This window comes from Pezoporus occidentalis, unplaced genomic scaffold (genome assembly GCF_034315485.1).
Source record: "Pezoporus occidentalis ecotype Australia unplaced genomic scaffold, CSIRO_AGI_Poc_V1 ctg268, whole genome shotgun sequence".
Classification (NCBI taxonomy): domain Eukaryota; kingdom Metazoa; phylum Chordata; class Aves; order Psittaciformes; family Psittacidae; genus Pezoporus; species Pezoporus occidentalis.
The window spans coordinates 208,950-232,606 of NW_026914589.1; the positions used below are offsets into that span (position 1 = coordinate 208,950).

General features: G+C 41.1%; 2 protein-coding genes across 6 annotated transcripts in view; one reads left to right on the forward strand and one right to left on the reverse strand.

The window, feature by feature from the left end:
• PPP3CB (protein phosphatase 3 catalytic subunit beta) overlaps positions 1-10,989 on the forward strand; it is a 54,783-nt gene extending 43,794 nt beyond the window's left edge. For 2 of the 3 annotated variants that reach the window (XR_009965941.1, XM_062624506.1), the window contains one exon: positions 4,785-5,169. The gene's annotated coding sequence lies outside the window, so the exon portion shown is untranslated. Of the gene's footprint in view, positions 1-4,784; positions 5,170-10,492 lie in introns of those variants that run through there. The other variant, XR_009965942.1, reaches the window with a different exon arrangement.
• Positions 1,948-18,270, reverse strand: ANXA7 (annexin A7). Of its 3 annotated transcripts, none has more exons than XM_062624517.1 (13): positions 18,162-18,270; positions 14,131-14,188; positions 11,283-11,484; positions 10,877-10,984; positions 9,677-9,720; positions 9,184-9,286; positions 8,803-8,897; positions 8,007-8,120; positions 6,257-6,427; positions 4,287-4,457; positions 4,103-4,178; positions 2,809-2,921; positions 1,948-2,294 (listed from the first exon to the last, which is right to left on the reverse strand). In XM_062624517.1, the coding sequence occupies exons 2-13, from the start codon at positions 14,185-14,187 to the stop codon at positions 2,172-2,174; spliced, it is 1,377 nt and encodes a 458-aa protein (XP_062480501.1). In that variant the 5' UTR covers position 14,188; positions 18,162-18,270; the 3' UTR covers positions 1,948-2,171. The 3 variants fall into 3 exon arrangements, with proteins under 3 accessions (XP_062480501.1, XP_062480503.1, XP_062480502.1); XM_062624519.1 differs by lacking the exon at positions 18,162-18,270 and adding an exon at positions 15,967-16,158; XM_062624518.1 differs by lacking the exon at positions 18,162-18,270 and adding an exon at positions 15,254-15,353.
• Positions 18,271-23,657: the final 5,387 nt, after the last annotated feature.

Below are 23,657 nucleotides of genomic sequence, written 5' to 3' on the forward strand. Positions count from 1 at the left end.
TGCTGCCCTGCCATGGGTTCTGCGGATGGTGTGTGCCTCCCAAAGAGGCTATTTCATCCCTGAGCTGATGGATTAAATCACCATCTGTGGTTCCCTTGTCTGTAGGGCACCAGCAGCGAGGAGGAGTATTGAGAAGCAGGCTGGGGATTCTGGCGCTGCCAAGGAGGGTAAATGTGTTGTTCTGAAACTTGATGAAGGTTTGGGGCCTGTTTCAAAGCAGGAACTTCAGCTGTTGAGAAACTTGCTGCTACCTGGTGAGCCGGCCAGGGAAGACCAGTGTAGCTCAGTGTCTGCCTGTACTTAGGGCACACACAGCTTCAGAACACAGAATTACTTACAGTGTTAAACAGCAGCTTTCCTTTCAAAAGCTTTCTAAATTCCAGTTGTGAAGTGGAAAAATTGCTCTAGTCCTATCAATTGAATTGTGAAAGTTGGTCTCTAGCAAAAAGACAAATGGTTGGGATTGGGGCTGGTTTTCTCTTAGGAAGTGGTAGGTCCCTTCTGGTTTGAGTCTCAACACTTGTAAGTGAAAGAGTCTCATAAATGGCTGTTTTCTAATGTTTCATGTTGAAACACTGCTGTGTTAGCAACATAGAAAAGTAAGGCTTTTTCAGAATCAGAATAGACAGTACCTGTTCCCTTGTCTGTTTTCTACTACAATATCATTATTATTCAGCTCTTGTTACCCATCTAACAATTCTTCCTTACTGGCATGTAATGAAGAGAACTTTTTTGCCATAAACCAGGTGAATGTCATTGGAAAATAGAACCCTATTCATCTGTGCATTTTCTTGGAGTAGTAGTATGCATGAGCCAGACTTAATCAATACTCCACTTTGAATGACAAGTGATGGGGATTCTTTTAGTCACATAAAAAGATACAGAGGTACTAATATGCTTTAATTATTAAATGCCAGGCTTCTTCAATTGTAAGGAAGTTTGCCCAAGAGCAAATAAACAAGAACCAAATCTTACGAGAACCTTTGTGACGCTTGTAAAGCTATTGACAGCTATATAGATATAGTCTGAAGTCAGATTTTAGGTAGCAGAACATCAATGTAAGTGAAATACGACAGGTTTTTTTGGTGTGGTATACTCTGACTCTTACTGTTTTGCAAAAACCTTCATGTCCATGCTGTGTAGGAGTAAAAAGTTTGCCAGATTAGAATCAACTCTGCCAGCCTGAACTGGTTTTGTTTGAGGGATAACAGAAATGGGGATTTGCTGTTTGTGTGAGGGTGTCCTAGAACACAATCACTGTTAAAGCTTTGCTTAGAAATGTTAGGAAACGCATTGGCAGCTGCTAGACTTGAAGCTTCTGTTGAATTCATGGCTGGGGACAGATTCACTGTGGCTTTCTGAAAAACCAAATATGCTCTTCAGCGCTGTTCTTTTTAAGCTCTTTGAAAACATCCACAGTAATTTATATTGTGTAGGTCACAATCCCTTTCAGTTGGGCTTGACATATGATCCATAGTGTTAGCATTTACATACTAGCTTTTCTCATTGCTCAGTCATTTGCTGTGTAACCTACTCCCTTACGAGCAGATGCCTCAAAATTAGATACAAAATTGTTTCTTCTGTCTATTGCTCCCTTAAGCATAATTATAACTAACCATTAATGGTAACTAATGTAAGAAATTAAAGGGGGGGATGGGGGGACTGTACAGTCATATTCTGCCAAGCTCCCTAAACTGTCACTGTAATTTGACATAAACTGAGCACTTGCATGTTTTTCAACATTAGTGGAAACACTGGGGGAGGAGGGGGTGTAAAATGCTTTACATCACAGCCTCAGGCTTTTTTTTGTCATCCACAGTTAGCTCAGCAGTTCAGGTATATCAAGGAACTTGTTGAGTGCTGGAGATGCGTCTTGAGTTTAATCATGTGGGAGTCTGGCAGAGGGAAGAGATTTTTTGTCTGGGTCAGAAGGACTAAGGCTTGGGGTAGTAGACAAGATATATCTTTTATTATACAATAAGGAATATTATGTGCTGTAAATTAAGGCAATTTTAAGTGCAACAAGCTTATTGAATCACCCAGAAGGCATATTCGATTATACAAAGCTTAAAATTATTCTTTTACACACAAGGATAGTGAGTGTCTGCATAAAGCATGTTACATGTCCTTCAGCTTGTTTTATAAAAGAAAACAAAAAAACAGATACTCTTCTATTGACCAACAATCGCCAACAGCAAACGCCGGTAATCACCGCTTGTATCACTTGCTATCATTGTAGCCAAAGTCTTCTGATACATTTGTGAGAACATCTGTTTAATTTGCACAAGGTCAAGCTAGGCAAAGGAAGAAAAAAGCACAGAACATAAACGCAGAGTATGATTTTAACACCTGGACAGTCACCCCACATCTCCTCCCTCACTGACTAGGGAACACACACCATGGGTGAAATGTGCAACTGATAACTGCATGTCATCAAGCCAACTGGTCCCTCCAAGGCCAGAGGAGCAGCTCCCAAAACAGTCTGGCAGCTGTTCTTGCTTTGGTAGGACTATACTATTCTAATGCCTAACAGCTGAACCGTTGAACTTGAGGGTGCCTATCTGCTACATGGGCAGGCAACCACAGTTAAGAAGGAAGACAAGCAGTATCGCTATCTAGCCAGAGATAATTCAATTACTACATAAAAGCTGGCTTTAAAGCTAATTAACATGTTCGTCTGAATCTGAACCCCGTAAAAGCTTCATTGCAAAACAGTATTTCTGTGGCTGTGAAGGAGGACTAAGTGAAAAGCTGGTTAGGGCAGAAAGCTTTCTGCTGTGTGCAGCACTTTCAGAGAAGGTTTCTTACCTCACTGCGAGTGACTATAATTCTGATGAGGGTAGAATCGTCTGTGCCAGCTCCTTTCATAGAATAATAAAGTCTTTCTGCAAAAAAGGCTGGGCGATTTAAAGCACATTGCACTGCAATAAAGTATATTTTTAGGATTAGTTCCAGCATTGTACACTGTACAGTGATACCTGGCAGGATCAGTTAATGATTTTTGCTGTAGAGGTAGGTGTTGGTGAAGATGCAGTTTCTGTGGACTGCAGGAACTGTGTTACAGAGCTGAGTTACTTGGAAGCTGACCAAGTGACTTATTCTTTCACACATTAAGTTACAGTTATTAGCAGTTAACTTTTCTGGAAGTGCTTTTCAAAGCTGCCTGAAACCTTAATTCTCAAATAGGTAATTGAGAAGCAGTTGTTCTCCGGGGGTAGGCTGGTACTGGAACACAGGGTATTTTACTCATATTCCACTGCTTGAATCTCACTAAGAAAAGTACAGCTGTGAAAAGTTGTCACTCCGGTAGTTTCAGAGTGGATCTTGTTTCAGTTAGATTGTTCGCTCTCAGAGACAAGCCTTTATTCTTTTACATCATTTTCCCCATAAAACTCTCAAGTAGAATATAATCTGGGAAGTTTTTGCTTATATGTTACGGCTACGGAAATGCTGTCATTCTGGTAAGCATTGGTGTCTGCAGATGTACTGCTGAGTCATACTGATGCTCACTGTTGACAAATTGTATTAAATGTTAACTGCTTTACTATACAAGTCAGTAGGAAAAAGTGAATTCAAAACAGGTCTTCTATTTGCTGACATTTTCCTTAGCAAATGCTGAGGTTTTTAGGGGTAGGTGGTGGTGGGGAAGGGAGGTGGAAAAGAAACTGCGTCTAAAGTATGTTCATGTTGGCTCTGAGATGGTGTGTGGGGTTGCTCAACTGTCTGTGCTGAGGTGTGTCACAACTAGAGTCACGGCGGGGTTCTACCAGTACTCATATCATTTTGCAGGGCTCTGAAAAATGCAGTTACAAGCACTAACCAGTGACCCTTACTTCTGTGTCCTTGCCTGCCTTCCCAGAGAAGGGACAGGTAGTTTCTGTGTAGCCTTTTCTTGTTTCAAACTCACTTCTCCATAGTGGATGCTTATTTTCTCCAATTAAGGGTAAAATGAATAATTTGAATAATTGAAGTTTTGTATTAGCAAAGTCTCAGGTTGTGTGTTCATTTGCCATACAGCCACTATTGAATTGGATTACTGTCTTATTACATGTATAAGGTTTAATTCGTAAGCAATAAAGGGAGAGAAGAACATATCACTTACAAATAGCCTTCAAACCACGTTCCACGTTTCCAGAAAATTCTCGGTCAATGCTGCTTAATAAATCACGATTAGCAATCTACAAATAAATGAGATTAATATGAGGATAATGAAATGTGGTAACAACAGGAAGCTGAATTTAAAATACACTGACCAAGCTAATTTGAAATGAAGAAAGAACTCCTACCCTGGAGTATGCCTCAACTGTTGCTTTCAGTTGGGGAAAACTTCTGCTTGCCAGAACCATATTAAAGCAAGATTCATCAGTCCCAAGTTTTCCTTCACCTGCTTGGTACAGATGCTGAGCATCTTCTTGAGCTTTTTGGTAATCCACAGTTTGGTTCTCATCCCGATTACCCTAAAAGCAAAGATAACAGATGACAAATGAAAAAAGGCTTGGGGTCTGCGCTTGCAGCATATCTTCAAAGCCTGAAGCAGAAAGAGCAATGCCAGTTTGAAATACTTCACATTGCTTTGAAGCTACTCTTTAGTTTAAGATTTCTTATAGGCAACGAATTCAGAAGTGACCCAGAACCCTACCTGTAGGGCATGCTTTAAACTGCAGATAACACTGACTCAGATAATTTCACCCCCGTATACCATCTCATACTTCTAATTACATACTGAACTTAATTCTGTATTTTTCTTAATAATATAAGCTTTCTCTTGATTTGTTTGTTTCTAGGCTTGAAGTTGCAAAGAGTCTTCCCAAATGAACTAATGAATTATCTTACTGAATATGCACACCTGAAATATCTCAGGTCTTCTGTTTTATTTAGAATTTGCTAATTTTGACTAAGAATCATAGAATGACTCCAGAAAGCACTTAGTAGTTGTAATATGTCAGTAGAGCTTATATGACATTTTATGTGCCTTGGGTTTGTGGTTTTTTTTTTGCTGCCCGGTGCATGGATGGATGTTGCTAAATGTACTGGCTGAGTAGGCTGAACACAAGCTCTCTAATAGTGTTGTATCTATAGTGGTTATTACAATATTTAAATTATGTGGTTGTCAGTTATTGTAAACTACTGGATTTACCAAAATAAAAATTAGCAGCATGAGCTTCTCAAGGTTTTCTTTCTTGTGAATTTTGACTTCTTAATGCAAATAGCTAGTGTGCAGCTGAACTCTCACAAAGGTAGAGGCAAATGAGACAGAGAAGCAGCATAGAAATTCTAACAGCAAATAGGCAGATGGATCAGAGAAATGTGGAAGTTGCATTAGTATGTATTTTTCTTCCTTGACATGGATAACTGCAACGCAAAAAGAGCCCTAGTATATGATATGGGATAAGCGAGCTCCCAAATCCTAGTGATGGGAAGGGAAGGAAGGCTATGGTGTAACTTGGAAGCTGTGGTACCTCTTGACTTGTTCACAGGGCTTCTTACAGGTGTTATACATAGAATCACAGAATAGTTAGGGTTGGAAAGGACCTTAAAATCATCAAGTTCCAACCCCCCTGCCATGGGCAGGGACACCTCACACTAAACGATGTCACCCCAAGGCTCTGTCCAACCTGGCCTTGAACACCACCAGGGATGGAGAATTCACAACTTCCCTGGGCAACCCATTCCAGTGCCTCATCACCCTCACAGTAAAGAACTTCCTCCTCATATCCAATCTAAACTTCCCCTGTTTAAGTATTAACCCGTTACCCCTTGTCCTATCACTACAGTCCCTAATGAAGAGTTGCTCTCCAGCATCCTAATAGGCCCCCTTCAGATACTGGAAGGCTGCTATGAGGTTTCCACTCAGCCATACCTGTATAATCACATCCACACAAATTCTTTTGTTAACATAGGCAAAAAAAAACCCCAGAAGTATCTTGCTTTAACAGCAGTGTGGAGCTCTGCTTTATAGAACCAATTGATTGTTTCTGCACAATAAAGTATTTACACATAAATTCTCCAAGATGAATACAGGGTGCTAAATTAGGTCACACAATTCATCAGATTTGTAGATAGCATCACTTCTTTGAGGAGGGACTGACATGTCTTATATTGTCATTAGGGAATAAATGGCCCAGAGGTAATTTCTTAAAAACCTGGCTCTTGCTAGGCAGACTCAGGCTATTTCTGAGGCCATTATGACTACATGCATCAAAGTTGGACTGTACACAGTTACCTTGCCCAAACAACAAAAAAAATTCAAGCTTACCTGGCACATAGATATAAGTAATCGTTCAAAGTGTCCTGAAGTGTCTGCTCTGATGTCTTGTTCAATGTCCCGTCCAAATTCTGATTTATAGCAGTTCACTATTTCTCTTATTTCCTGGTTTGTCCTTGTGCAAAGAATCTCAATCAGCACTCTCTCTTGAGTGCCTACTCCCTGTAGGCAGAGAAAAACAGGGCATAACTAAAAAGCACTACTTATTCAGTTTTCTTCAACTGTGAAATTAAGCATGTTATTTCAAAACTTAATACAATCTACATTGCAAGAACAATATCCCTTCAGTGCGAAAGCACCCAGTCTTCGGTGTACTTAAAATGGAACGAAGATTCCTCAAACATTCAGTTCTGCACCAGTTCAAAAAAATACCCCAAAGCTTTATATCCATAGCAGTAACATCAGCCAAAGTTAACTAGAAAATGGTGTAGAAAGGAAGTTCTTTGACAACCTTAACCTGGAAACATACTGGAGGAAGGTACAGACTTACGCTAATCATTAAATCCAAAGATACACACACAAATTCTGGTTTGGTCAGCATATAAATGTGCTCCCTGTTCCAAGTGTTGCTGCTTCATTAACATGGAGCACCGGCAGGAACTTTTCCTAAATATAGGGACTTTTACACAAGAGCATGTAGCGACAGGACAAGTGGGAATGGCTTTAAAATGACAGAGGGGAGATTTACATTAGATATTAGGAAAAAATCTTCACTATGAAGGTGGTGAGACACTGGAACATGTTGCCCAGAGAAGTTGTGGCTGCCCCATCCATGAAAGTGTTCAAGGCCAGGTTGGATGGGGCTTGGAGCAACCTGGTGTAGTGGAAGGTCTTTTTGCCCATGGCAGGGGAGTTGGAACCAGATGATCTCTAAGGTACTTTCCAACCCAAACCATTCTATGATTCTACACTTCCCTCTCCCCAGAATAAATATCTTACTGGCCTAGTCATCTCTATTCAGGCAAGGATTAGATAGAAGTGGATCTATGCAAGGCTTCTGGGTAATGCTGTGACTTTTTTAAAATGGTTAAGAGTGACTGTTGGCTCCACTAAAGCCAGATCTTCATTTAAGCTCCAGATTCCTTGGAAGGTCAGCATTCATACATGGGCTGAGCTAGTTGATTCCAGTATCACCCACCTGCTAGCTGCTGCAGTACAAACAAGAAGGAAATTCTGGTAAACTGTATGTACCAGTCTACCTGAATTAAAGTTTTAAATGAACTAGCTCACCTAATCTTTAATGCAGTCTTAACACTTGAACAGGTACCTGCATGATCTGACCTTAATTTTTCACTACTGTCCTTTTGGAAAAACACTGGGATAATCCAAAAATAAATTTCAGTAACAATTGTTTGTTCCTAATAAGGAGAGGTACATACCTTCAATTTAAACAGTGGTTACAGTTTTAACAGCAGCCAGGCCCTTTCTAGGTTCTAGCAACCAAACCTTTCTAGGTTCTGCAACTTGTGACCAAGTGGCAGAGTAAGTTATTTAACTAAACTTTTAGTTCTGACTAAGTGGCGGAGAGCAGAGGATGAATGGACAGCAGCTCTGAATTGGCTAATCCTGAGGAAATTGGCTGCAACCGGGGTGCACAACAGAAAAGAATTTTAAGCCCCACAGTCCCAGAATTTGTTTGCCACTGCAGGATTTTTTAACAATGCAGCAGTAAGGCATGGGTTTTTCTTGGATAAGCATTTTAAGATGTTTTTAAGCTATTCGGTTTACATAAAAACCATACCTTCATTGCATGACGTAAACTCCAGGCATCATAGTAGGTGCTGGGCATGAAGAGTGCCAAAATCAATTCTTCCACATTTCCACTTAATTCAGACTTCAGGTCTTTAATTAAATCCTGTTCAATTATAAACACAAAAAGGGCTTTGCAGAGTGTTAGCTGTGTAGATTAGATATTTCAAAAAAGATCGAACTTACTTTTGTGACTGATTTCCAGCTTTGTGTTGTTTTTCCTGTAAAGCTTAGTTTAATTTCTTATCAAGAACTTCACTCTATCCAAACCTTTGACAGTTCAGCTCTTCTCTGTTATCTCCTCACTGATTAGGACCTAGTTAGGTCCTGAAAAATGCCACAACTATAACATTTCACTCTTAAGTTGCAAAAATGACAGAGGGAAGAAATTAATTTATCTCAGCCTTTTATTGACTAACCAATCCTCAACCAGTTTCTTAGTTTGTTTCTTACAAAAAAAAAAAAAAAAACAGATTTCAGGGCTGCTTTGTATGCATAAGAATCTCAGTAGTTTTAAACACTAATACAAGGACAGATTAAGCTTGATTATTATCTATCTATCAAGCATTACAAAAGCAGAGAAGCTTCTTCTTTGGTCAGGGACAGAGCCAGCCACCCAACCTTCCCCCACCCCTGCTTCTGCCAGGGGAATATATTGAAAGAATATAACCAAAAGAATTCCATTTCAAAAATGATCAAACCACTCCCCAGGACTAAACTGCAATCAGGCAGGTGAAGCAGCAGCTGATTTGGGTTTGCTTAGTGATTCAAAGAACTAATGAACATACCTTGCCGTACATAGTCTTGAAAGCTGCCTTGATTTTTTGCCTTTGATCATTGGAGCGGTTAGCAACAACATTTATGATAGCCTGCTCATCAGTTCCTTGGAAATAGAAGGGCAATTTCATGTAAGAATTCATAATAATCCCTCTGAGAATGCATTTTATCATCTTGCATTTGGGCATAGTTACATAATAAATAACTACCGTTTAAGTCTACCAAATTTTCTCTATAGCTTTGTCCACTAAATAGTCTGAGTAATTTAGAAAGTGCAACTTTTGAAAAGCTTGGGGAGGGGAAATATATGGTTATATAAAAATTGAAGAAAAGGACAAAATGGCATCTCAAGGCCAGCTCAATAGAAATTTAAGCTTCTACTGCTTACTTACCAAACCCCTTCATAGCTTTGCGTAGAATTTCTGCGTCCCTTCCAGCATCAAAGTCGGGAGCAGCTTGAATTGTGCCCTGGGTACACTGAACCATTGCTGCAGGCTGAAAGTATGAGTTGGGTTAACTAGATGTGCTGCACAACAGAAATTCACATTAAAATCATAGCACTGGAATCAGTACTTAAGAAGGAGTTGTCCATGAGTAACCCTTTCTTTTTTTTTCCTAGCACAGAATGAGGGTGATATTCTGTTTCGTTCAATAGCTTTGGCCCACTAATGCCAAAGAGATGCTTTTAGCCAATTGGATGGATGAAGATCTACTTGATGATTGAGTGTACACAGATAAAGGGTTATGATTTTGTTCAGGTTGTATGGAGTGTAGGTGGGAATTATTGATGCAGAACACACTGTAAATTGTTGGAAATTAGTTGTAAAAAATACTAAAACTACAGAAGCTACATAAGATTGATTATAGAAGAGGGTACAGACGTACCAGGCCAGGCATTGGTGATGGTGTTTGTCCACTGGGATATCCTACTGAAATTCAAAAGATAAAATGAATGAATTAGGTCTCCTCTTATTATGTAAATGCTATCTTATCTGAAAATAAAGCCATTTAAAAACCTGTATTTACCTCGGCACAAAACCTGTTTCATAAGTAATGATACCTATCATGATCAGTAACTGAACTTCTTGCCCTTGGGAATGATGGGAAGAAGCCATCATAGGCACATTCAGGTATGTATATTAGCAAACTATTCTAAAAATACTAAATTTATTGGTGTTGTGGGAACTGGAAAGCTTTCTCCTTATTAAATAGTATTAAATTAATAAGAATAATTAATATTATTGAATATTGCTGTCTTTGACAAAAGCCAAGATAGCCCATGCAAATGAAGAATGTGTATCCCATGATCTCTTTTAAAGTCATATTATGCACTTTAAAACGTCTAGCATCTAAATGATAAATATTAAGAATTCATTGGTGCAAAAAGAATTGAGGGAATCTCATTTTGTGGTCAAAAGCACTTTGAATACAAAAGCTACAACTACATTTTTCATACTGGAATTGTATTTTTATCCATAATACGTATGTACAATTGTTATATTTTTAACAGCAGTTTAGCTGTTATTAGAGTTAACAAATCAACCATTAAAAACAGTTTTTGCTGCTCTGAATTTCTTGCAAACACAACTGACACGTTCCAGGACAAAAACTGTCTTGATGGTAACTGACCACTCAAAGCATTAAAAACAGTGCACTGTTTTTAAGGAATTGTGTGCATTCTCCTTTCCACTTCCTCATAAGGCCAGCGATCACCATGAACACACAGATCTGAAAAATGCATTCATTTATCTGATATTAACAGAACAGCTATATACTCAGCCAGATACTCACTGAATGCAGACTCTGGACTTCCCAGCTTTCATCAGATACTTGCAGTTTGAAGAAGGATAAGCACCTAAACCACTGCAGCGTGACCATTAATCAGTAACAGCCGTCCCTTTTGGATGTAGCACTTATAGAGATGGTTCTCATTAGCCCTTCAGTGGTCTCATCGAGAAAGGTAGGAGAAGGTGTACAAACCTCAACAGCTAGAAGTAATAAAGGTAAGGGCCTAATTTTTTACTACCTGTCCTGGAATTTCTTTGTTTAACTTTGGATGCTTAAAGTTTCTTATATATGACTTACCTGGCATTTGTGCTGGTCCACCTCCAGCATAGCTTTGGGCAGGAGGTTGCGGGTAGCCACCAAAGCCAGGGCCAGCAGGAGGCACACCAAACCCAGGGCCTGAAGGAGCTAGGGGAAGAATGGTGACTTTAGCACGCTTAGTGTTCTGTACTTGACTTCTGACATGTGAGCCAGGTTATTGAGTAGAGCTATGTAAGCGACTAAATCCTGTGTGTCTGTGCAGGGGCCCAAAACCATCAAGGCCCTGCCATCACCACATAGGTATTTACTGCAAGACAGCAATCTGGCTGGCTGCCTACATGCTGCTGCCTAAATTGATCACTGAACAAAGCTGCTTTTCTTTACTACTTCTACCAAGCACAGAGAATGGTTACACCAGAAGGGGTACTCTAACAAGGAATCTTACCTCCAGTATAAGGTGGCATTCCTCCAGCCTGGGGAGCTCCAGGGTAGCCCCCAGAGGCAGGATATCCTGCTGTCCCTGCATACCCAGCAGTTGGTGGTGCTGCAGGATAGGTGCCACCTCCTCCTGCTGGAGGGTATCCTCCAGGAACTGGGAGATAAGAGTACTGACCAGCTGGTGGGTAGACAGACTCTTGTCCTGTGGGCTGAAACACAAAACTGGCATGTCTGCACACATGCTAACAGAACACTAAAGTAAAAACTCTCAAGCTACAAAAATGTCCAGGTGTGTAATAATGTGAATTATATAATTAAATTCAGCACTTGAAGCAGCAGCAGTAAAATTCCTGAAGCCTGGATAGGGGCCTTCTTGTTGGGTTTTCTGATGCATCTTCTATGGTGACATGGAATCAGAGTGCTGCAGGGTGGAAGGCACCTCTGAACAGCCTCTGATCCCTTCCACCTTTAAAGCAGGATCAGCTTCGGAGTTAGATGAGGTTACTCAAGGCCTTGTCAAGTTTTCAGTATCCTCAGGAATAGTGAACCCACAGACGCTCTGGGCCCCTGTTCCAGTGTTTGCTTAGCAGAAGACTGAATGTATTTCCACTTAGCCTTCCTCCAGGTGAGCAGCCCTCCCTGGGCTGTCGTCCTGTTTGTCCATGTCTGTCATACTGGGAGGCCACAACTAGACATGGTATTCCAGATGTGGCCTTGTGAGCACTGAGCACAGAGGAATAATCATTGTCCTTGACCTGCTTGCTTCGCTCTTTGCTAAATCCAGGTATGTCATTAGCCTTCCTCCCTGGGGACATGCACCTGCTGACTTGTCAACCACCAGGACCCCCTTTCCTTTACTGGGAAGCTGCTATTTCTATCCTGCATAAGTAAAATGTGAGCTCAGCCAGGCTTGCTCTCTATGAATCATTAGAAGCTCAACTCCTGTTTTTACAGGACTTTTAAGAGCTTGGTATCTTTGAACTTTCTGCCTCTCTTGCACAGTATTTTCAAATGTTACGCAGTGACAACTTACAAGAGATGTTGGGTTTTTTTTCCATTTCCTTTGGAATCAGGTTATAAAGCATGGACATTCAGTGACTAAATCTGGACCACTGAGTCAGATTGAATACCTATTATAGGCTTTAAATAAAAAGAACAAGTCAAACATCTAGGTGCCTTTGTTTTGCTATGTGTATGACTTACCAGTCATACCACAAATGTTTGTTATTAGCATTAACATACATTAGAAATATTTACTTGAATGACCGGGATCTCTAAGGGAAAAACCCTGTAAGTTAAAAGTCATACACTTGATCTTAACAATCAGGTATTTAAAATTAGCTTCATAATGAAGTATAATGTATGGACTCATTACTCAGTGGGAATCATCTTAACTAACTAGCTTTAGAAATATGGGTCACACATTACATACAGTACACATTCATTCTCGATCCCAGAAAACAGAAATAAACTTCAAAGCAGTAAAGTCTAGCTCAAATATTCTCCTCAGGTTTGGTTGCCCCAAGATTGCTACCCCCAGATTATGGTGCCCAGGCTATATAATACTCTCTCCCGCAGCAGTATGGTCTAACCTGCCAGACGCAACTAGAAGATTTTAATAGCATTTAGATTTACAAATCCAAAATTAGGATCCTCAAAAGCCCTGCTCAGATAACTATCACTACTGCAGAAGAAAAGAGTCTTGCATTATTTTTTTAGACTGGTTATTGCTCTGGGCAACATCAGTTAGATTAGGAAACCTAGAATTGTTGGTATCAAATCTAAAGGGTCTTTTAAATTAATCCATTGAAATTTGCTATATTTTAGATGCTAGCTAAGAAAAAAGGTATTTTCAGATGTAAGCAAAAATAAATCACAGCTACAGACACGAGGGTTAGTGGAACTGGGAGGAGGGGAAAGAAATCCTGGAGTTAGGAAAGTCTGGTTTCTAACACGTTTGTCTTCAGTTTGACTGATTTCAGTGTTTCAGAAGGAGTAAGGGTAAACTGTAAAGCAAAATAATTGAATTTATTGCATGTATTTATACATATTGGATATATTTGTAGTTTTTCAGTATCTTCCTGGTATCGAGGCTGAGCTCCATGCTGAAGTCTAGTTCTGTGCTACATGAAACACAGACCATATAAAATTTACACAAGTATGGTGTGATTGGTGCCATACTAATAGAAGCACACAGTTGCATCTAGCTTTGAAAAACGATGCAGGCATATCAAAAAGACTGCAGTATCAGTCACACCTGATACATTCCAGCCTTCTGTTAAGTTTCATTGGAATGTTCAACCCATTCAGTCATGAACTGAAGGTGGAACAAAGTCCTGTGGCTGAAGGAGAGGGGGTCGAAGTCAAGATACAGTGTTCTTTATCCTCAGAAAAATATTTACTTTGTGTCGTATGAAAGCTGGGCTACTTGAGTAAAGCATTCCAAGCTCTTTCTGAGGGTAGTGGCCACTGAAGATTTTTCAGCATCTCTGTAAATCCTGGGATACAGGTACACGGGATATTTGTACAGAGTGTGGTAGAGACTGGTTCAGAGATTACCTCTGACCCTGTACATAAAGAGCTGCAAGAACTGCCAATACATTAAAAAATATTTGCTGAAATAGTTAAGCTATATTTATTAAAAAACAAACTAGCAAGAAAAGGAAGACTAAACAATCAAAAACTTTCTGGAGTAACAGGCAACATTAAAAGAGACAGAAATAAAGCCTCTAATCTCTAGAGAATATTGTATATGAACTGAAAGCTACTATTCACACACAGAGAACACAGTAAGAAGGGGTATTCAAAGAATATAAATACCTTAGGAATGCAACACATTTAAGAGCCTTACTTACAGGATAACCAGGGAAAGCAGGATAGCCACCAGACGGAGGATAACCCGGGTATGCCATTCTGGGAGAAAGAAAAGATATTTTCACCGTCATATGAGTTTGTCGTAGTTATTTGTTTGCTAATTATCTGTTAAATCACTTGAACAATATGTTTAGTAGGTTTAGGATTGCTCAGAAGTACTTGTCAGCTCTTAAGCCCACAAAACCTTTCCTTTTTTCCATAAACATGACCATAGCAAGCAGGATTCAGAAAGGAAGCATCTTCAACTTCATAATTACCTACCACTCTTACTTCGGTCAGGTAGACATTGAAGCATGGTAAGAGGCTTAGACCTCCAGAAAGAACTCTGAAATACAGGATACCCTTCAAGTAAGTTGCCAGCAGGAGGGGCTGAGCCCTTCACCAGAACAGAAACAGGCTAGAGCAGGGTCCCAGTCCTGAACTGCACCAAGCACCTGTCTCCCACCACCCTGCACTCCTCTGCTCATAGGGATAGTTCCTGTAAGAAAAGCAATATGCTGTCTATCCCATGCAGAATGATTATTTGATAGAAATATGTGTAATCTCCCAGCTTCACTTCATTTGGGTATAAAATTTCTGTTTCCTGCCAGTAACTGTTTATTTTAGCCCAGTTTTTAATAGACCTGCGGAGTAGGAACAAAACAAGACAGAAATCATTCCCTATATTGCCTACCAGTTGTCAGGGATTTTTTGAGGTCATTAGCCAGGTTACGAAACACATAATGGTATGAAAAAAAATCCTGTTAATGTTAACCAGCCACATTCCCTGATCAGGGTCTGGGAGTTACTCATGGCATGTTTCTAAGACAGTATGCACTATAGCTGCACAAATCAAAGCACATGGGAAATATAAAATGAATGCAATACAGTGAATGATTATTCATATTTCTAGGTATTCAGTAGCCGAACCAAATGGATTTTAAAGCAGAATTATTTCTGTGTTGGACTATTAAGGCAATAGGTGGTAGTGGAATTAAACATCTGAGACTTAATGTGGAAAACATTAAAACTCTGGGTAGGTTTGTTCAAATAAAAGCCAAAACCAGCTTGCAGGGAAGCACAGAGGTGGTCCTTCCCCTCTACTCTGTTCTCATGAGATCTCACCTGGAGTATTGTGTACAGTCCTCAACACAAAAAGGACATGGAACTGTTGGAACAAGTCCAGAGGAGGGCCACGAGGATGATCAGGGGGCTGGAGCATCTCCCGTATGAGAAAGTTGGGGCTGTTCAGCCTGGAGAAGAGAAGGCTGCGTGGAGACATCATAGCAGCCTTCCAGTATCTGAAGGGGCCCACAAGAATGCTGGAAAGGGACTCTTTGTCAGGGACTATAACAATAGGACAAGGGGTCATGGGTTTAAACTTAGGGGAAGTTTAGATTAGATGTAAAGAAGAAGTTCTGTGATTCTGTGATAAACCTGGGTCATTACTTTCAAATAAATAAAGGGGGACGAGCAACATGAGTGTTTGTAGAACTATGCTCGCATTATAGAATCGTTAGGGTTGGAAAGGACATTAAGATCACCAAGTTCCAGCCCCCCTGCCATAGGCAGGGACACCTCACCCTAGACCACGTCACCCAGGGCTCTCTCCAACCTGGCTACTGCCAGGGATGGAGCATTTACCACTTCCTTGAGCAGCCTGTTCCAGTGCTTCACCACACTCACAGTAAAGAACTTCTTCCTTATATCTAACCTGAACTTCTCCTGTGTAAGTTTAAAACCATTACCCCTTGTCCTATTGCTACAGTCCCTAATGAATAGTCCCACTCTGACTAATGGCTTTTACTTCCCTAAGAAATAATATCTTCAAACAGTACCTGTACAGTATTTATTACTGACAGCTGCTTGAATGGACATTAAATTTGGCTTTCAACAGCACACTTCGTTATTTCTGACTTTAACACTAATTGTAACTCCTTTCAGGAACAGGATGACTGGCAACACTTCCTTCTGATTTCAATGTTACTCCTTCTGCTTACAGGAAAATATTGTGCCAGCAAAACAAACTCTGTTTTGTAAACAAAAAAAAACTTTTTCAGCTTTTCAGCTTCACCATTAAGCAGACAGGATTATAAAGAGTGTGAAACTTGTTGAGGTGCACTGTATCATTTCCACTGTGCAACTTACTATGTTTTTCATGATGCAGTGATGACCACTCAGCTGTTTGAACATCTGTAAAAAGTTTAAGTTGTACAATAAACGGAACCCAGCAATCTTTAACCATATGACAGTACACCAAACTTTACACTTATTGGTAAGATACTTCATTTAGAATCTGATTTACTAGCAAACACATTCTGGCAAAAAGCTTTTTAAGGGATGAGTTTCCAACGTCTCACTTTCAATGACAGCTATGTCATATTTTTGATTAGCTCATTAACCAGCCATGTCAACCTGTGACTTACAGTGCCCTGGTAAGTTGTTTAACACTTTCCTTACTTTTGCTGTGTTAGTTCCTTTTTTAGGACTCAGTTTGTACTGTGAATTCCTTTGGGCCAGGTACAGGGAATTGTGTTATTTCATTTAATCATCCCCTGTTTAACAAGACCTCGATTCCTATTTGTCATTCTTTGGGATTGCAAAAATTAAAATGTTTTCTTCTCATTTGCTTGATTTAGCTTACTTCTTTTTCTATTAAAAAAAAAAACAAAACTTTTTTTTTTTAAAGACTGCTACTGCTGAACCCAGGACAGTAATAAAAGGGGCAAGTAAGGGCTGCTGCTTCAATTACTTCAAGCCTTTATAACTAGATGGACATGATGCTAAACTGGCATTTCAGACTTGCCTCTGACACCAGCTACAAGTCTCTCAAAATTTACTATGACCAGACAGCAGTATTGACTGAAACCTCTCCGTATGTAAATACATTTCCCAGGAGATTAATTAAGTCGCTTACACAATGTTAAATACCTGATAAAACATTGTACTGCCACTGCCGTTAGGCATGGCCTCGCTTATCCGCAGCGCAAGCATCCTCAGGCAGAACATGGGGCCTGATAATACTAGTTTTTATAACAAAATCAACAGATTTTCCTGTCAGATGTTAACTCTCGCCCTGTTCTCTCCGAGCGGTGGAGGGTGAAGCCGCGGGTCGGGTGCTGTCACAGCCCGCCCGGGGGTGAGTCAGCCGTGGGCCGCCCAAGGGCGGCATCCGTCAGTTCTCCTCTGCGGGCTGGAACCCACATCTGGGGGGGGGTGTCTCTTTTTTGGCGGATAGGGGAGGCGTATATATAGCTCTGGCGGTGTAACATTAGGGGCCCCGCTGAACTTGGAGACTGGAGCCCAGGAACTGAACACGCAGAAGTCTACAGCCGCTGCCTCCGCCCGGCCCCGCTGGACCTCCGGGCACTCAGCGGGCGAAGGAAGCCCTGCCCGGCCTGGCCCCCCCCACACCTATTTTCCTCTCCGGGGACGCCCCCCGCCAGCACCACACCCGCCCCAAGAACGCTTGAAAGACGCCGGTGGGGCCACCGCTGCCTTCCGCTCTGAGCCGGCCCGGCCCGGCCGGGCGAGCCACCGCCCCGCTCTGTTCTGGGGCGGTCATGCATTGCCATGTCTCTCTTCCCGCTCCCTCAGCCGCTAGACCCGGTGCGGCGAGCCCTCCGGCGTGGCACAGCTGCAGGCGAAGGCAGGTAGCGCTGTGTTTGATTCTCCTGAGGCGACCGGGACCTCGTTCCCGCTCCGCCCCGGGATGCCAGACCTCCGGCCGGGGGATGCGGCTCTCTTGGGGGGGGGCGGCTGGCCGACACCTCTCCCTGCCGGACACTTGCCGAGTCCCCAGCTGGCGGGCAGCTGCGGCTCCTGGAGCCCTGCTCCAGGCTGCCACTCGTGCCGCCTCGCACCCTAAGCACGCCCATGCTGCAGGGCAGGGCGCGGCGCAGCGGGGTCGGGGCCGAGCCCCCCCCCTCCCCCCGGAGGCGGTGTGTGAGAAGAGCCGCCTGGCCCGCGGCCTGAAGCGGGGGGCGCGAGTCACGTGGGCCGGCTCTTCCCCGCACCCCGCCAGCTGCCTCACCTGAGGAGGAACCTGCGGAGCCTCCGGCCTCTCTCCCGCAGCGACACCGCCAACTGCAGGCTGTGACGCCAGGCGGCAGCCGCCCCGCCCCGTCACCGAGACCGCCCCGGCCCGGCCCACGGGCCACGCTCTCCTCCGCTCCCGGGTGCCGGCAGGGCCGAGGCGGGCCAGCAGCGGCTCCAGGTGGTTGGTGATCACCCTGCTAACCCAGGACCCCCTTCCTATCCGTGCAGGCTTGCCCCACCTTGCTGAAGGAAAGCTGCAGTATGCCCAGTTCTCCTTCAGAACGTCTGAAAGGTAAGTTCAAAAATGCAAGTGCTACAGAAACGTAGAGTGACTTCCCAGTAGAGCTGTCAGGGAAGCGCCAGGCGATGCCATCCCTCAGGAGTCCTTAGCTGCCACCCCATGGTGTTCCTTAGCCACCTGCCTAGGAAGGGAAGGGAGAAGGCCACACTGCAGTTTCCCTGCATCACCACTGCAGTGGAGTTCATGCATGTAGCAATAAATCGAGTCTGTTATCCAGTTAAACATGAGTTTTTAGCACAACATCATCAGTCAGTAGCTGGCAGGTAGTCAGCCGGGTCATCTTAGCCACCAGAACAGCATGTAACATATGAAGCAGGTAAAAGAATTCAGTGGAGCTGGAGCAGTTGTTCCTTTTTATGTAATTACTCAAATGAGGATCTAGGTCCCAAGAGGGCATAAGCGTGTCCTGACTACTACATACCTTTCTCTAGAAAGAAATCTTAATTATAGTTATATGTGTGCAGTTGTCAGAAGTGCATTTCATGGTTTGTTTCTGCCTATTATAACATTTATTCATACTATACATAGAACAGAAACTAGATACAAATAGTCCTTTCTTTACCTGGCGATTACTTATCCATAAGAGTTTCTGACCAGCAAGACAGAATTTATGAAGGATCCACCTATGATATTATGCACCAGTTACTTGGGATTATTCAAAATAACTTCCTAGGGTTTTTTTTTTATTTTTATGATAAACAGCATTTCAGAGACCATTAAAACGCAAACTACTTTTTTTCCTGTAACCTCGTGCCACACTTGAACTCCAGATGAAACAACAGCCACTGTTCTATTTGTCTGTAAACCAGCATTAAGTTTCTGCAGGCAGCAGAAAATAGGTGGGTAATAATTAACTATGCTTGCCTGCTTCAAATGAAAAGCACCTAAAGCCACATAAAGAACCTAATAAATTACCTATCTTCAACAAGAATTGGCTTGTTCTCCCTTGTTTGCCCAGAATGCATCAGGAACAGCTTTAAGAGTGTAATCTTCGCACCATTCTCCAGCTGACCCTTTGAGTGTATGTCTACTTTATTTCACATCTGTTATACACATCTCTTTTCCAGTGGGGTATAAATTTAAATCCCTGTTTCCATGGGAACCAAGTACCTTCATAAAATACACAGTTCTCTATCTCTTCCATTTGGTGGACTGTTTGGACTTGGGCTATTTGGGAAACAATTTTTTATTTTTTTTTTCCTCCCCACTGACAAGTGGAAAAAGAACAAGAGAAAACATTTGAGCAAAATGGCGTAAGTCTGAAGAGCCTGTTATATGTTGCATGATTATATGTTAATATCTCATTACTTTTTAAAAGCATGGAATGAAACCACTGTGGTCATCTAATTTCACTCCCTATATTTAAGGAAATCACTTGGCTTGTTACTATAGCTAGTCAATACATTCAGGAAAGCTAAAACCTCATGGAGATTCAAGGCAGCTTTTCACTATTAGAAAATTCAACTTTAGTGAAGTTGAGAGAAAAACTCTTGCTCCTTTGTAATATCCTTGTATCTTCTGCTAAGACATGATACTGGACAGAATTCTGGTCTAGAGAGTCTTTGCTTTCAACTACATAGTTGTGCTGAGTACTATGAATAGAGCTGAAAAATCTTTTTTTTTGTTTTCCAGAGTAATTTATTGTTGGTGATATAGGTCACTAAAGCATTGTCGCTTCTTTGTGCTATGTATCATGGTTGGAATATTGTTTCCCACTTAAATAACATGAAGCATTACTTTTAATGTTCTATTTTAGCCAATACAGTTAAATTAAAAAAAAAAAAAACACCCCCAAAAAACCCACCAAACAACAAACAAAAAAAATCAAAGCCAACCAAGCACACATACAAGCCATGCTCCCCCCCACCCCCAGTCTGTGGTAAGCAAGAATATCTGCTCAGCTCTGAACCATAGGTCAAAGTATAATAATCCAACAGGACACTGCAGTGACCCAAGTCTAAGTTTTGCACTAAAACTTACTTTTCCTGTTACACTGTCATGTGACTGCAGTAATTAAAATGCAGATACCCAAAGTTAACTGTTGAATTAGCCTTCTGTGTGCACAGGGAGCAGAGCAAGTTCAGTTTACTTCAGGAAGAGCCATGTGTTTGGTTAGCTGCTCAAGTGAGAGTCGCTACCCCATGAGTCATGTTAGGGTTCCACCCACTGCAGTCCAAACAATAAGATTTCACACAAACCTTACAAGTCAGCTGCCGCCAGGGTCTCTAGTTCTGCTGTGTGGAAGCACACTAAAATTAGAAGCTTTACTCTTTCTCAGAGCAGAGAAGGAGAACAGCAGGATTTTCAGCTAGACTGCTTAAAAGAGCAACGCATCCAGTATTTTTCACAATCAGCATTTTAATCCTTACAATTAAGCCCATGCATTTCAGATATAGATAGCATTTGTCCACAACTTCAGAAAATCACACACCAAAACACTACTTCCTCTTTGCAGCAGACTTAAGCATTCTGCCAAGAAACTTAGATGACTTAGCCAACAAAGCAAACTTAGTGACCTTCATCCCAGTATACTGAAATAGTTACCAAAATTGTAATGCAATAGCTACAATGCAAAATGTAATTCTGGCAGTGAGGATTTTTTTTAAAGTATCAAATTGCAGATAGCAAAATAAAAAGTTTGTTATTCTCACCATATAGAGCAATTAGTTTTACCTCCACTTTCCAAGGCTCCCAATTGAACACATGGTTTATCAAAGATCAATCATTGGCCACACTGGGTCAGTCTGGCACTACGTACATTCTAAATGAGGAATGCAATATAAACCACTTGGACATCCACAGAAGGGTTGACAAGAATCCAGAATTAGTTAAAGTACAGAAGACAGGAATTAGCATGAGCAAGGATAAAAAACTTGTAAGAAAGAACAAAGGCTGTGTTGAAAAGGGAATTTGTAGAATTCTGTTAAGCTGGTCTGGGATCAATTCCAAGTTTTTTCTTAACTGAGTAGGGCACAAAAGTTAGGAATAAGCTAACTGCTGATACCTGCTGACAAAACTGTGAGGTGTCGACAAGACTGAGAATAATCCAAACCAGGAGAAATACATGGATTTAGACATTTTTAATTAAAAAGTTTCATAATGTCAGGTCATGTGCTTAAATTAATTTTCTTGGCGACTTGGAGCTCAGCTGCAAATGAGAGCAGGGGCATGAGATTGGGATGCTCAATCACACTACATGACAGACACCAAAAGGCAAACAAGGACTTTATAACAGGAAAGTATTAATATATTCTTATATTAATTGTAATATAATTGACGTGGGTATGGTCTTTACCAACTCATGTTCAAGAAAGACTGGAATTAAGCTTTAAGTGGGCTGCTAAGTGATCAAAGAATAAACAGTGCATCAGTGGAAAGGAGATAAAGCTTACCATGCTTAGTAAAATGAAAGCTACAGTACAATGGCTACCTATTATGTATAAAAACCTATTGTGTATAAATACTTATGTATAAATATATAGATTATGTATAAATACCAGGAAGAGCATAACATAAGAACTTTAGTAAGGACAAAGGAGTTATATTTAGGTATATTTAAAGTAGAATTTAAGATATAGTTGGTTGAGACAGGAAAGAGATGAATTTATGATTCAGGAGACTCCTTCTAAGGTAGTGAACCAGAGAAGATGGCAACAATGAAGTATCTGTTAAACACACCAAATTAGCACAAACTTCTTTCCCTACCCGGAGAAACACATAGTATATATAAACACTTTAGTTGCACACACTTAGAATGTCAAATTCCAATTGCTTTTTAGCTTAACTGGCAAACTAACAGAAACACAGTGCAGTCTGCAAGGACTCCCTTTAGATCGTATTCTAATCCTGGTCACAACCACCACCAGGAGTTTTCTGTGCATTATTGATCCTAAATACCTGACAGCAGTCATAGGAAGCCTGAAACCTGACTGTTGCATACTGCCTATCCACTAACATCTCTTGAAGAATCATCTAAATGTCATCTGCAAGTCTTGCAACACAACAGAGCACAGGGAAACTGATTACCATCACGTACCTGCAATTTCCATTGTGGTACACCACCTTCTTTCTACTGTTGAGACTTTTATCAGTTAGGAAATACTTGAGCATTACCAGCTCCTCCCTGCATTTTTAACGTGGTATTTCTATTAAAGATAGTATAACACTGAGCACTTTCACTTGCTTGTGGATTTTCCATGCGCTTGCTCAAAGATGTGAGCAACCACTGTCTTACTACACTAGGAAGATGTCAGAGCAAAGTGTAGTGTCTGCATGCTAATTAAACTGCACGTTGTCAGAAGTCATCATGCTCATTGGAAAAACACAAGGTTTCATTGCCACTTTGTACTGCCAAGAGATGCTCTGGTGAAACTCTATTCCTTTGTTGAGGCTGACTGAGATTACATGTCTGAGAAGGGTCCAAGGCAGCAAGGTGGACGGACTTTATACACCCCTCTAGCTTTCCTAAGTACACAGTATATCAAAAGAGAACAAGAAACTCAATTGTCACAGTAAACTCTGTCATGAATATTGTGTATATTGAGGAAAAGAAGTTTTCAAGAACATGCTGAGGTAAAAACCCAAGATCAGCTCAACTAAGCTACGATACAAGGAAAGATCTTACCATCGTTTGAGCAATTAAATATTTAAGTGCTAGGAGGTGGTTAACAGAGCCATTTAAGCAAGGTATTTTAAAGTCTAATACTTCCCAGGAAAACATGCACATTGCCAGAAATAAACATGTAATAGAGTAATGTCCAGTACAGTTGTACTCATTCAGAGAAGACATCTAAGAAAACAAAAAGGCTGAACATACCACAGAAGATACAAGAAGTTGTATTAGTAAGGGCACTAATATGAGTAAATATAATAAACATTGTATGTATAGAAGCATACACAGAGACCTATCTATCCTGACTATTATCAAAGTTATTTGAAGCAATGCATCCTAAACAAACAAACAAAACCCAAGGAAAAACTCCCATAATTAATCCAAGAAATCTGTGGTTTACAAATCAATAGGAAGTTAAAGCTTGAAATCCTTGGTGATGTTTCTTGACTCCCAAGCTTTCCCAACCAGATTTTCTACTGAACTTCAAGTTTTTAGATAGATTTTCATAAAGAGGAGCAATTCACATACATAAAATACTTTTAGGAATTCCTGTCTAGACTTTCAAACTCCAGAGAAGG